The 14,137-nt window shown below is 42.1% G+C and overlaps 1 protein-coding gene across 2 annotated transcripts in view; it reads right to left on the bottom strand.

The window, feature by feature from the left end:
* Positions 1-304: 304 nt before the first annotated feature.
* Positions 305-14,137, bottom strand: part of LOC126354867 (transmembrane protein 222) — a 28,281-nt gene continuing 14,448 nt past the window's right edge. For both annotated transcript variants that reach the window (XM_050004860.1, XM_050004861.1), the window contains 2 exons: positions 1,301-1,431; positions 305-1,225 (listed from right to left, as the gene is read on the bottom strand). In XM_050004860.1, coding sequence (XP_049860817.1) covers positions 1,138-1,225; positions 1,301-1,431 — 219 coding nt within the window. In that variant the 3' untranslated portion in view covers positions 305-1,137. The remainder of the gene's footprint in view (positions 1,226-1,300; positions 1,432-14,137) is intronic.

Here is a 14,137-nt window from a genome sequence, read left to right as displayed (position 1 = left end):
ATCTCACACATTTATATTAGTACGTATACATACGAATCACAAGACAGAAGGGAAGCAGCTACCAGCTAATTATCTTACAAAGAAGAGACAGTTTAATATTAGTCATATTTTATTATACATATGCTGTTTATTATTGTAAACTCATATTAAGTATGTTTTTAAAATCACAGAAAACATGAAAATAGTAATGATAAACAACTATTGGCTAGAAGACAAAAGGATTACAGTCAACACAATCAATCAATAAATGAGAAAATTATTTCAGTAACAGTTTCTTCCACAGTTATTACTTTTATCTTAAGTTCAGATGGGTGAATGGGGAGAGAAAGTGTGTGTGTGTGTGTGTGTGTGTGTGTGTGTGTGTGTGTGTGTGTGTGTGCGCGCGCACGTGTGAGTGTGTGGGGGGGGGGGGGGGGGGAGGGGAGGGATGGGAGGTTGATGATGTGACATGCAGAAAGACAGACAGACATGTGTGAGTGTCTTTCTGCTAAGAAATCAGTATCTGATAGGAAAGTCAAACAGGAGAATTTTTATTCAACAAGAAAAATTCAGGGCCAAAAAGTAGTGAGAGACGGATCACTGATGAAGTTTTCAACTTGGAGGGAACTAAGTACTAAACCATCTAGTTCACATTTCTTACAGTTTACTTTACTCATGCATAGAAAATGCTGTTGCATGGAAAATTTATTCATTCTTTTTCGCTTTAGAAAGAGCTCTTTTCTTAATGATCATGATACTGATACTGATGTAACATTAAAATACAGAAAAGTAGACAAACTATAATGAAGCTATTCTTTCAGTTCTGAACAGTGAAATGAAATATTTGCAGTTATATTTCAAAACTTTTAACATCATCTCCTTTTCCACTATATCGTTTGGTCAGTTTGTGAAAATGAGAATACATTAGGAAATTAGTTTTTTATCACTTAACATATTTCACACATTTCTTTTCCACAATCGTGTCACATTAAATCTTCTGGAATGTTTTCTTCAGTCACTTACATACAAAGTATGCACACTTATGTCAGGAAGACACATTCAGTTTGAACAGGTTTTTGTCTCAAGAAACATGCAGCAACATGTGCATTTTCTTCATAAAGGTTCTGTCCACATCTGTCTGGCTCATGCAAATAGAGTTCACAGATTCCTTGTAAAAATATATACCACGCTAACAACAGTAACAATGATGATGAAGGGTGACCATGTCTTCAACCAAGCTGCAAAACTGAAATGTATATGAGTTAGACTACATTTTATTCCATCATTACTTAGCCAAAAACCTTAAATGAGATACACTCACCTTACATAATGACCTTTAAAAAGAATATAGAAAGCTAGTTTGACCATATTCCATTTTTCACTACCATCATACTTCATCAGGTTTAATGCCATAGCAACATGTGAATGACAATTATCACAACAAAGATTATGCTGCAAGAAAAGATACAGCTTGTAACTGCAGTCAACAGATCACCAAAACAGAAATGGTAAAATATACGAGACTACTTTACAACATTCACATAATGTATTATGGCTGCCTTGTAAGGACAGGGGATGTCCTTGTAATAAAGCATTCACTCAACAGACCATAATGAGAAACCCGAAACAATGATTTGTATAATATTCTAAAACTATAGTAATTTATGGATTTTATGAAAACATTTCAGATGCACAGCACCTTCACTCATCACTTTCAGTCTGTACAAAGCACAAATTTTGGAACAAGCGTCAACAGCTTTGATAGTTTTCACCATTAGAACTGCATAACAGAACACATTTGGTGAGATTTTGAATAGCAACAGACTATTTGAAATGTGAAAAACAGGTGACGTGGTTGCATCTCTAGGAATACTGACCTACCATGAGAATCAGAGGAGTGACTGCTCTGTCCCCCCCCCCCCCCCCCCCCCCCCCATCCTCTACTTTCCATCCTATCAGAGAGAGAGAGAGAGAGAGAGATAGAGAGAGAGAGATATTTAAAATGCTGACATAAAAGACTAAAAAAAATATGGACTTGTTTAACATGATTATGTTCAGTAAATTAAATAAAAAATCATCAGTGTCATATCTCAATGAGAAACTTAGCATATAGTGGAGATGTTGAATTGCAGACAGGCGCAACAAAAAGACTGTTATGTTGTCAAATTCTGAAGAAGGCCTTGTGCTGAAAGCTTACTTGTTTAGCAGTATTCTTGTTGTGCCTGTCTGTGACTAGACATCTCACTATATGGTGAGTAGCAATCTATCCTTTTCATAGTACTGTCATTATTCCACCCAGGATTTTCCACAAATGGAATAAGCCAACTCATACAAATACCTGGATGTAACACTTTGTAGGCATATGAAATGGAATGATCACATAGGTTCAGTCATAGGTGGTAAGTCAGGTGGTAGACTTTCATTTATTCATAGATTACAGGAGAAGTGCTGTCAGTCTACAAAAGAGATTGCTTACAAATCACTTGTGCGACATGTGTGAGACCTGTACCAAATAGGACTAACAGGGGATTCTGAACATATACAGGTTTGTTTACTCCATGGGAGACTGTCACAGAAATACTGAAGGAACTGGAAGACTCTTGAAGATAGATGTAAACTATTCCAAGAAAGTCTATTAATAAAGTTCCAAGAACTGACTTTAAGTGATTACTCTATGAATATACTACAACCCCATACATATCGCTCATATAGCGATCATGAGGATAAGATTAGAATAATTACTGCCTGCACAAAGACATTCAAACAATAATTCTTCCATCACCCCATACGTGAATGGAACAGGAAGAAACCCTAATGACTGGTACAATGGGATGTACCCCGTTCCATGCACCTCACAGTGGTTTGCAGAGCTTAGATGTAGATGATTTTTCACCAATACTTACAGCAGCTAGGGAAATTCCTTCCTATGCAAATTATCTCAACGTTATGATCATAACAGGTGCTTCACAGCTGGAACACCTTTAAAAACCTCAGGTTTCTCTTAATAAAAATGCAATATGAAGGTTTCAAACGCAATTTGTAACTATCAAAAATTTTCCAGGCAGAAGTTGAATATTTGGGCCATATCCTTTTGACAGAAGGCATCAAGCCAAAGATGCAACATGATTCGGTTATTGAAACCTGCCACAACCATGGAATTTAAAAGAGCTGCTGTCTTCTCTTGGTAAAATAAGCTATTGTTCTAAATTTCTCCCTCTGACAGCTGAATTCACATATTCATTGAATAAATTACATAAAAAGGTCATGCACTTTGTATGGTCACTACAATGCATCAGGGCATTTAACCAATCTTTACACTTAGAAAACAGCACGTTCTGGTGACTGATGCTGCCCGATGCACCACGGGGCCTGTGTTATTTTGCAGAAACCCATGCACTTCTAAACAACCTATTGTGTATTCCTCCAGGATCTGCACCCCATCTAGTGTTACTGAGCCAATGAAGTGTATTGAGGTGTCACCAACACTTTCATTTAAATTGTCAAAAAGGAAGATTGGGTTTAATGTCCCATCAACTTTGAGGTCATTAGATATGGAGCACAAGCTTGGATTGTGTCAAGGATGGGAAGGAAAGCCGGCTATGCCCTTTACAAGGAAACCATCCCAGCATTTGCGTGGAGCAATTTAGAGAAATCACAGAAAATCTAAATCTGGATGGCCGGATGCAGGTTTGAATGGTCATCCTCCAGAATGTGAGTCCAATGTGCTAACCACTGCCCCACCTCACTCGGTTTAAGTTGGTGATGATGGGAAACCATGTCAGCTAGGAATCAAAGATTAGTCCGAAAAAAAGCGGTGCATCTCAACTACAAAAAGTAATTGATTGTCTAAGTAAAGCTCTGGATGTAACTGGGCAGTCGATGGTGACAGAAATCCATGAGTCTTGGTGGTTGAATACATTTACATGCAATGGGTGTGCACAATCCCTGCAGACAGGGGTAGCGGTGCAATGGGAAGACATATGTCTGAACTTCACACAATTAAAGCATCTTATAGGAGGAGAAACGTAGGATTTCATGTCACACAGGTAGACCATCAACCTGATCTCCTCATGCAATGTATCACCCTTGAAAGCCAAGATGAAGCCCCCGGCAGCAACTCCGTTTTCTCCTGGTCCCCTGTGGACAAGACAGATGAAGTGCACATCCGTTGCTCTAAGTTAGCCCGCAGCTCATCGTCAGATTGCAAAAGAAGATCACGATGAAAGATGACACTCTGGACCATACTGAGATTCTTCTGCGAAGAGACAGTGACAGGAATGTCATCCTACTTTTCACAAGAGAGCAGTACCAGTGGCTGGGCAGGAACTGACATTTTAATCAGGAGGGAACTGCTTTTCATCTCAGAGATGGCTGCAACTTCCTGGTATTTGTCTTCAGTGCCTTTGACAAAAAATAAAAGCTTTGTAGCCAAGAAGGTGTACCTGTCAGTCCTGGTACAGACCAGGTATTAGGGGTGAATAATTTTCTCCTTGTTGTCTAGTCCTACGTTCCTCCAAAGGGAAGGGAACGTGTTGGGATTTTATTTCTTTGCACCATATAAGGCTTTTCCATTCGTAAAGACTGCTGGGGCTGTGTGGCCACAAATGGGAGAAAGTTTAAGTCACTTCATGTGCCATGGTGCCACCCACTCCAAATAGGTGCTCTCCCCAGGGGTGCTACCTAGCGTCAGCAATGGTTACCAAGCAAGTAATCCATAGATGGGAGTCCCCTTGCCCTAGTCATGACAGGCACATACTCCATGGCATACATGGGAAGCGTGCAGTGCAGGCACCGACAGTGCAATCCCTTTGTGGTCAGGGGGCTACCACCATGCAGATACTTGACGACCACCTCCACAATGGCATGGCTATCGTAGTGGGTCTTGGGTGTACTACGACAGCATGGAGGGAGGGTGCCAGGTTGCAAGGGCATGAGGCAGAGCACGCAGCACAGTGGGTGACCTTCCCTGCATGACAGGCACTTTTGAAAACTTGGAAAAGATGGAAGGTCAAACCCAATAATTGGGACTATATAATCATTAATGAAAAGTGAAGATAGCACCAGGAGTGAAACTGGAAATCAAGACCAAAATTGTGAACCAAGTCTAAGCAGGCTCTGCACCAAAAGGACCATCTGATGGAAAGTGAGAGGAAGAAATAGACAGTCGAAGTGTAGGTTAGCAGCACAGAAAGAGGAAGTAGTGCCACAATGACTAGTGGTCCGTGGTAGCCAAACATGTACCACCAAAGGGAGGTAAGCATCATATGGTGTAGTGATTTTGATCAAGACAAACTCAAGCTGTGGTTTGAAGAGGTACAGGTTCACTAAATACCGAGTTCAGGACATAAACACTAACTCCACCTGACACTATTACATTCACTACGGTTCTTGTAACATCCCCTATAGTAACAAAGGTCAGGCATCCGCATTGCTGGGAACCAGGTTTCCTGGAGGGCAATGGACAAAACAAGTGTAATGCTTAACAGTGGCCATAGTTCAGCCAGGTAGTGGAAAAAACCGTTGCAATTCCACTGGAGGATGGCGTGATTGTGAGACTGGGAAGGCAAGAAACACTCAAGGAGGTCGTCTACACCTCAGGGTCACCTGCTGCCATCGACTTATTTCTTGAACAGGCTATATCCATTGTGTCTGAGGGTCTGGCGAGATCTAGGTCCTCAGCAAATGCCAGAATCTTCATCTCATCATCAGGCGCAGAGCTTGTAGGCAGCGGTGGTGTGGGTGCAACCACAATTCCCTTGGTCTTGGGGCTCTTCTTTCTGGATTTCTCTTGTTGATCCTTGGGTTTCTCTGGCTGGGAGGGCTTTACTGATCCAGTCTCTGGGACTGAGGATGATCATGAAGCCCTACGACCAGCTGCTTTTGGGCACTTCAGCCACTGGCGGGTGTCATCTTTCCCACTAGCAGAAGCCTGGGAAGGGAGTGACCCAAGCAACCCCTTCCTAGTGAGAGGAGCTGAAGGAGACTTACGCTTCTCTGGCTGAGAAGTGGGGACTGGTGTCCGCGATGGTTGTGGGGCACAGTGTTCCTAAGGTAGGCGATGCAGGAGCAACAGGGTGGGAAGTATCCCCCACCATAAAGAGGGCAGGTGTCGTCTTCTGGCTCTGAGAGCCGACTGGAACTCGTGGAACTGATGGGGCTACAACTGTTCTTGCAGCAGCGGCATAAGAGGAGGTCATAGCTACAGGATGTAGGCGCTCAAACTTGCTCTTGGCCTCAGTGGAGGTCAGTCGGTCCAGGGTCTTGTATTCCATGATTTTCCTTTCTCGCTGTAAAATCCTACAGTCTGGTTAACAAGGGGAGTGATGCTCTTCGCAGTTCACACAGATGGGAGGTGGGACACATGGAGTGTTGTGATGGGATGGACATCCACAATCTCGACATGTGATGCTGGAAGTACAGCGGGAAGACATATGGCCAAACTTCCAGCACTTAAAGCACCGCATTGGGGGAGGGATATATGGCTTGATATCACAGTGGTAGACCATTACCCTGACTTTCTTGGGTAATGTGTGACCCTCAAAGGCCAAGATGAAGGCACCGGTGGCATCCTGATTATCCCTTGGACCCCGATGGACATGCCGGGTGAAATGAACTCCCCATCGCTCTAAGTTGGCGTGCAGTTTATCATCAGAAGATGGAGGATGAGCGGGACTGCAATGCCACGACAGAAAGTGGGCTAAAGATCTACCTGTGGAATATAATACCTTGGACCACATTAAAGCTCTTATGAGGAATGATGGTAACGGAAACATCCCCCAGCTTGTCACAAGTGAGTAATGCCCGTGACTGGGCAGAGGATGCTGTTTTTATCAAGACTGACCCTGACTGCATTTTGGACAAGCCCTCCACCCCCCCAAACCTGTCCTCTAAATGCTCTACAAAAAAACTGAGGCTTCACCGGGACAAAGAAGTCCCCATCAGCTCTCGTACATATGAGGTGCCGGGGTGAATAAAGTTCGTTGCCATCCGTAGCCTGGCGTTTCTCCCATGGTGTGGCTGGGTGGGTGGGGGGGGGGGACAATTTAGGATCATACTTCCTTGCATTGCACTGAGACTTGGAACGCTTAGAGACTGATATGGCATGATGATGCGGTACACTTCATCATGCGTCATCCACCCTGATGCCACCCACTCTGACCAGAGGCCCTTCCCACAGGTGCCACCCAGCTGAAGCAAAGGCCACCTGGCAGGATGGCCATTGCCAGGAGTCCCAATGCCCCAGGGTGATGGGCATCTACTCCTTGGCATGCGTGGGAAGTTAACAGCGCAGGCATCAGCAAAGCAATCCCTGTGTAGTCAGGGGGTTACAACCAACAGGGTACATGGCGACCCAACCACAACTGACTGGCTACTGTGCTGGATATCAGGTGCAAAGAATTCCATGTGTCCTTGCTCAGGAGATGGAGGATGAGCGGGACAGCAATGCCATGACGAGAAAGTGGGCTAAAGATCTCAATCCCCAATGGACACTACGCACCACGTAAGGCGCCCTTCCCCAATTGGCTCAGTCTTTGGGAAAATTTTGAAAAATGGTCAAACCCTACTGGGGACCATCACATAAAGGCCAGAAGGTGTGAGACTCCTTTTAGTCACCTCTTACAACAGGTAGGAATACCTCAAGCCTATTCTAACCCCCGGGCTCACAGGGGGCACTCAGTGTGTATCTCGGCGGGGAGGGGGGGGGGGGGGGGGTGTCTCATTCAACATGTTGAAGAGGCTATTCCAGCATACACTGAGGGAACAGGGTTGAACCAACTGCAGATTATAGCATATGTTGGCCCAAGTGATGCCTGCCATCAGGGCTCCGAGCTCATACTTGGGTCATTCCAGTGACTGGCACAGAAGGTTTGAGAAGACCAACTTTGTGCATGGAGTTTGGTGACCCTTTGGTTCCAAGTTGAGCGGAAGGGCTGAACAGAGACTTTGAACATTCTGTGAGAGGCTACGCTGTGACTTCCTGGACTTGTGGCACAGAGTTGAGAACTATAGGGCCCCCAAATGGGTCAGGTGTGCACTACACACCAGAGGCTGCTACTCAGGTAGCTGACAGTGTGGAGGTGCACACAAGGTTTTTTTTAGATTAGGCAACTCTCCACCCCATCCAGATAATGATGGCTGTAGGAGCCCCAGAACTGTCAGCGTAAGATTGAAAGAAATGCTTTCCACAAGTGAGAGTATTTAAGTCCTAATAGTTAACTGCCGAAGCATTTGCAACAATGTTCCAGAGTTTGAAGCACTCCTCAAAAGCAGTGAAGCTCACATAATACACGGTACAGAAAGCTTGTTGAAACCTGAAATTGATAGCAGCGAGGTTTTTGGGGGAAATTTGAGTGTACATCAAAAGGCTATGCAGATGGGAAATAGAGGTGGTGTATTCATCACGGTAGACAAGAAACTCAAATCCACTGAGATAGAAATTGAAGCTGCATGTGAGATTGTTTGGACAAGACTCAATAACAGGGGTGGGCAGAAAATAATAATTGGACCCCTCAATTGCCAGCCAGACTCATCTCCTGGTGTAACCGAAAACTTTAAAGAAAATCTCAGTTCACTTGTATGTATGTTCCCCAATTATATTGTAATATTAGTGGGTACTTCAATAATCCAACACTTAATTGGGAAAATTACACTTTTGTTAGTGGTGGGCACGATAAGACATCCTGTGAAACAGTACTAAATGCATTTTCTGAAAACTACCTAGAATAGATAGTTAGGAACCCCACTCATGATGGAAACATATTGTATCTAATGGCAACAAATAGACCTGACCCATATTGGGGATGTCCACACTGAAGGTGGTATCAGTGACCAAGAATGGTTGTGGCAACAATGATAACCAAAGTATAAAGGACAACTAAAACAAGCAGAAAATATATTTTTTTGTAAACTAAATTTAAAAAATCAGTGGTGTCATACTTCAATGAGAAACTTAAAACTTTCAGCACAGGTCAGGATCAAGTACAGGAACTATGGCTCAAGTTTAAAAGAATAGTTGTTGACCTTGCACTGGATAGATATGGACACAGTAGAACAATTCATAGGGGGAGGGGCTCTCCATAGTATAACTCACCATGAAGAAATTTCTAAGGAAACAGTGATTACTACATAATGTGTATAAAATAAATTTTGAACTGTAGATAGAGAGCTGCTGAATGAAATGTGTTGGGCTGCCAAGAGAGCAATGTGTGATGCCTTCAATGACTACTGTAGCAGAATATTGTCAAATGATCTTTCACAGAACCCAAGGGAATTCTGTCCATATGTAAAGGCTGTTAGTGCCACCAAAGTTAGTGTCCTGTTCATAGTGAATGAGATAGGAACTGAAATTGAGGTTAGCAAAGCAAATGCTGAAATGCTTGACTCTATTTTCAAATGTTCCTATACAGAGGAAAACCCAGGCGAATTGCTACAATTTAATCCTCATACCACTGAAAAATGAATGAAATTAGTGTTAGTGGTGTTGAGAAACAGCTGAAATATTTAAACTTGAACAAAGCTCCAGGGCCCAATGGAATCCCTATCAGATTCTATACTGAATTTGCAGTTGAGTTAGTCTCTCTTCTAACTATAACATCACAGATCCCTCATACAAAAAACCATGCCCAGTTCTTGGAAAAAAAGCACAGGTCACACCTGTCTACGAGAAGGGTAGTAGAAGTGATCCACAAAACTATCATCCAATATCCTTGACATAGATTTGTTGTAGAATCTTAGAATGTATTCTGAGCTCAAATGTAATAAGATATCTTGAACAGAATGACCTCCTCAATGCCAAATAGTATGGATTCAAAAAATCTCGATCATGTGAAACCCACCCCAAGTTTTTTTCACACAACACACTGAAAACTTGGAAATCGGGGCAGTCAGGTAGATGCAGTACTTCTTGATTTCCGAAAAGCATTTGACTCAGTATCACGCCTATGCTTATTGCCAAAGGACAATCATATGGGGTATCAAGTGAAATTTGTGGCTCGACTGAGGACTTTTTGGTATGGAGGACAAAGGATGTTATCTTGGATAGAGCGTCATCAGATGTAGAAGTAACTTCAGATCTACCCCAGGGAAGTGTGTTGGGACACTGGGACCCTCAATGTTCATGTTGTATGTTAATGGCTTTGCAGACGATACAGTTATCTATGAGAAAGTACTGTCTGAAAGAAGCTGCACAAATATTCAGTCAGATCTTGACAAGATTTCAAAGTGGTGCAAAGACTAGTGACTTGCTTTAAGTGTCCAGAAATGTAAAATTTTGCACTTCATAAAATGAAAAAAATGTAGTATCCTATGACTAGAGCATCAGTGAGTCACTATTGGAATTGGTCAAGTCATACAAATACCTGGGTGCAATACTTTGTAGGGATATGAAATGAAATGGTCACATATGCTCAGTTGTGGGAAAAGCAGGTGGTAGATTTTCATTTATTGGTGGAATACTGGGGAAGCGCAATTAGTATACAAAGAAGATTGCTTTCAAATCACTCATGTGACAGGTTTGAGAATATCATTCAAGTGTGTGGGGCCCGTACCAAATAGGACTAACAGGTGATGTTGAATGTATACAGAGAAGAGTAACACGAATGGTCACAGGTTTGTTTGATTTATATGATAACTCTAGGAATATATTACAACCCCTATATATTGCTTACATAGGGATCATGAGGATAAGAATAGAACAATCACTGCATGCACAGAGGCATTCAAATAATCTTTCTTCCTGTGTTCCTTTTGTGAGTGGAACGCGAAGAAACCCTAATAACTGAAAAAATGGGATGTACCCTCTGGCATGCAGGTGGTTTGCAGCGTACAGATGTAGACATTGAAAAACTTCAGTGGTGGACTCTCTTCTTAAGTGTATACTGTTATTAAATTCATTACAGATCCATGTGCTACATGCAAATGCAGGTGTGTTATTGCATCTCCCCTGGACCCAGACCCAGTAATCTGTGAAAACAAAGTTGCCTGTTACCTGTTGGATGTACAAATACAAGTGATAGATAGGCTCCCGATGATGGCACAAAGTGTAGCAAGTGCCACCCAGAAATAATACAGGTTGTCCCAAGAGGAATAGTCAATATTCATGGATATGGTAGGCACAACAGTTCAATGCAAAAAAAGGCTAATAAACATGGGTTGCTCTAAAATGCACACCTTAAAAGCTATGAGCTCTCTTTCATCTTTGATACTGTGAAACAAATCTCTGCTATTGCAAGCACTTTGGTTTCCAAGTGGTAGTATGAACCAAAACAAGAAAAAAATGCCCAGTAAACATGGGCTTTGAAGCGTATACCTCAAGAGCTATGAGCACTTGTTCGCCCTCACTAATGTGAAATGCATCTCTTCTACTGAACAACTGCTAATAACTCCTAAGATATGCATTTTGGAATCTATCTTTAAAAGACATTTTTTTCTTGTTTTTGGTACATGCAACTCCCCTTAAAATATGGAAGGCAAATAGCTTGCTGTAAACGAGATTTGTTTCCCAGTGCCGAATATAAAAAAGTTCTCACAGATGTAAAGGTATACATTTTAGAGCCCACATTTACTTGACATTTTTGCTTCAAATGATCTTTTCTGTCATATGCCTGAATATAACCACTCTGTATACTCTAGAAGGTCATTGATTCTGCACAAAACAGATGACCTGAAAACATGTCGGCTGGAACAAAATTACCCCTTCGAAACTATTGTCTTCATTGCCACTAGCTACGGGTAATCAACGGAACACTACTACTTAGGATTGAAACAGATAAACTCCGAGTAGTCATTCATCCTGCACAAAGTGCCAACATATTAGTTCTTCCACACTGTGAAATGACCTGCATGAAGGTCTTCGCTTATTGTTTTGTCTGCCATCCAGGCATAGAGTCATAGAGTGAACATGTGATCTGCACATGCAAACAATGGGCTGAGCAGCAGCCAGCTCCATCTCAAACTTTTGCTCTATCATGAATGCACTCATGTAGATATCACAGGACCCTTTTGTAAATATATGAGGTTGGTGGTGGTCAATGCACTTCTAATTATCCTCATGTTTCGCGCATGCGATGTACCACCACAGAAGCAACTATGTGAGACCTCACAAGAATCCTACCAGGGTTTGGCCTGAATAATAGTTAAAGACAATGGACCGCACTGCACTTCTATGCCTACATACCTGCTCTGCAACCCATCAAACAGTGCACGGTGGATGGTATCTGTTACACTCGAAAACTGAGCGAGGCAAAAACAACTGTTTATTTATATCCCTCCGTACAAGCCCTACTTTCTCTTACCTTGTCTTCACAGTCCTTTCTTGAGATATGCGCTGGTGGCAATAGAATCCATTTGCAGCCAGCCATAAATGCAAGTTGTCTAAACTTTCTCAATGGTGTTTCATGAGAAGAACATTGTTTTCCCTCCAGGGATTGCCAATGGAGTTCGTGGAGCATCCCCATAATACTTGCACATTGACTGAACCTACCAGTAATAAAACTAGCAACATGATTCTCAATTGCTTTGACGTCTTCCTTTAATTGACCTGCTGGGGATCTCAAACACTCTACTGATACTCAAGAATGGGTCTACAAGTGCAGTCTACTTTATGGATGAACTGCACATTCCTAGAACATTCCTACTAACCCATAAGAGAAATCTGTTAACACTGAATGTACATTTAAGTGTTATGAAGTCTTTTCTCGAGGCATTTGTCTGGGGTGTAGCTTTGTATGGAAGTGAAACATGTATGATAAACAGTTCAGACAACAAGAGAATAGAAGCTTTTGAAATGTGGTGCTACAGAATTATGCTGATGATTAGATGGGTAGATCATGTAACCAACGAGGAGGTACTGAATAGAATTGGTGAGAAAAGAAATTTATGGTGTAACTCTATTCAAAGAAGGGATCGGGAAATATAATATATTCTGAGACATCAAAGATTACTCATTTAGAATTGGAGGGAAATTTCGGGTGCAAAAATCATGCAGTGAGCCCAAGAGATTGTAACATTATGAGTATGTGGGCGAGATATTCATGAACCTAGGCCTGGTATTGAGGAAAGATGAATTTGTTGCACAGCTGAACAGTAGCAGGTCCACCAGGGTACAGGGCACGCTGCAGCCAGCCTGGCTAGTCGACCATTTCCACCCCAGGTGATCTCAGGTGCAGAGACAAGTGCATCGCTGGAAACGGGTAAATCCGAGAGCTGGGAATCTGGACCACTTATGCTTGCATTGCCTTTGTGCAGAATATGCTCCTGGAAATGCTGGAGTGCCAGACACTCTTAAGGATGGCCAAGTTACAGCTCTTTGAGATTTGACATAGCTCACATCAAATAATGATGCAAATCCGAATACATTCACAATCTCAGATAAATGAAGCACGTCCAATGACAACAGTATTTCAATACTTTTAGAACTACAGAAGTTAATATTTTACAGAGAATGAAGATTTACACAATGAACCTCTGAATTAGCAACTTTTAAATACTTCATGTGATTGCAGCAAATGGTATCTCAGATGACAGCACTGCACTATAACTATTATCCCTCAAAGCTCCTAACATCACAATTGAAAAATGGAGCAGAGGACACCTCTATCAGGAAGGTACAAATAACTGTTTAAATAATATTTAATGACAATCTGTTGTCACTTGAGCCCACTTGTGCAAGAATACTAGCTTATTTATTTACGAACAATCCTTTATCTGTTAGCATTGTGAATGATCTGAGTGTAACTGAATGTTTGTGACATTTCTTTATTTAAATATTATTTTCATATATTAGTTTAGTCTGGCAAGTGGTCAACTTGAATCAAATCATACCTGTAGAGTTTAAGGATGATGTATGTTTGGTGGGGATGGCCTTTAGCCAATGAGAGTAGGACAGTGATGGAACACTGCTGAAGTCCGGTGGAGAGCGAGACTTCTTGAGTGAAAAGCTCAAGGGAGCGATTCTGAACACAACGTCGAGTGCTGGAAGTAGGCAGACCTGCCTATGGTAACATATGCGATTCAGTCATATAGGTGATTGATTCTGGGTGGTGAATCATTGCTACAATACTTCTGAAGGGACTTCATATTTCGAGAAGTCTGGATGCGCTCCATAGCAGGAATCTAAATTTTTTTTGCTTGTATTAAGGATCTGAGGATGGACAGAGTA

This window comes from Schistocerca gregaria, chromosome 3, assembly GCF_023897955.1.
Source record: "Schistocerca gregaria isolate iqSchGreg1 chromosome 3, iqSchGreg1.2, whole genome shotgun sequence".
NCBI classification, from domain to species: domain Eukaryota; kingdom Metazoa; phylum Arthropoda; class Insecta; order Orthoptera; family Acrididae; genus Schistocerca; species Schistocerca gregaria.
The sequence above is the reverse complement of the archived record's forward strand: the minus strand, read 5'-3'. Positions and strand labels throughout refer to the sequence as shown.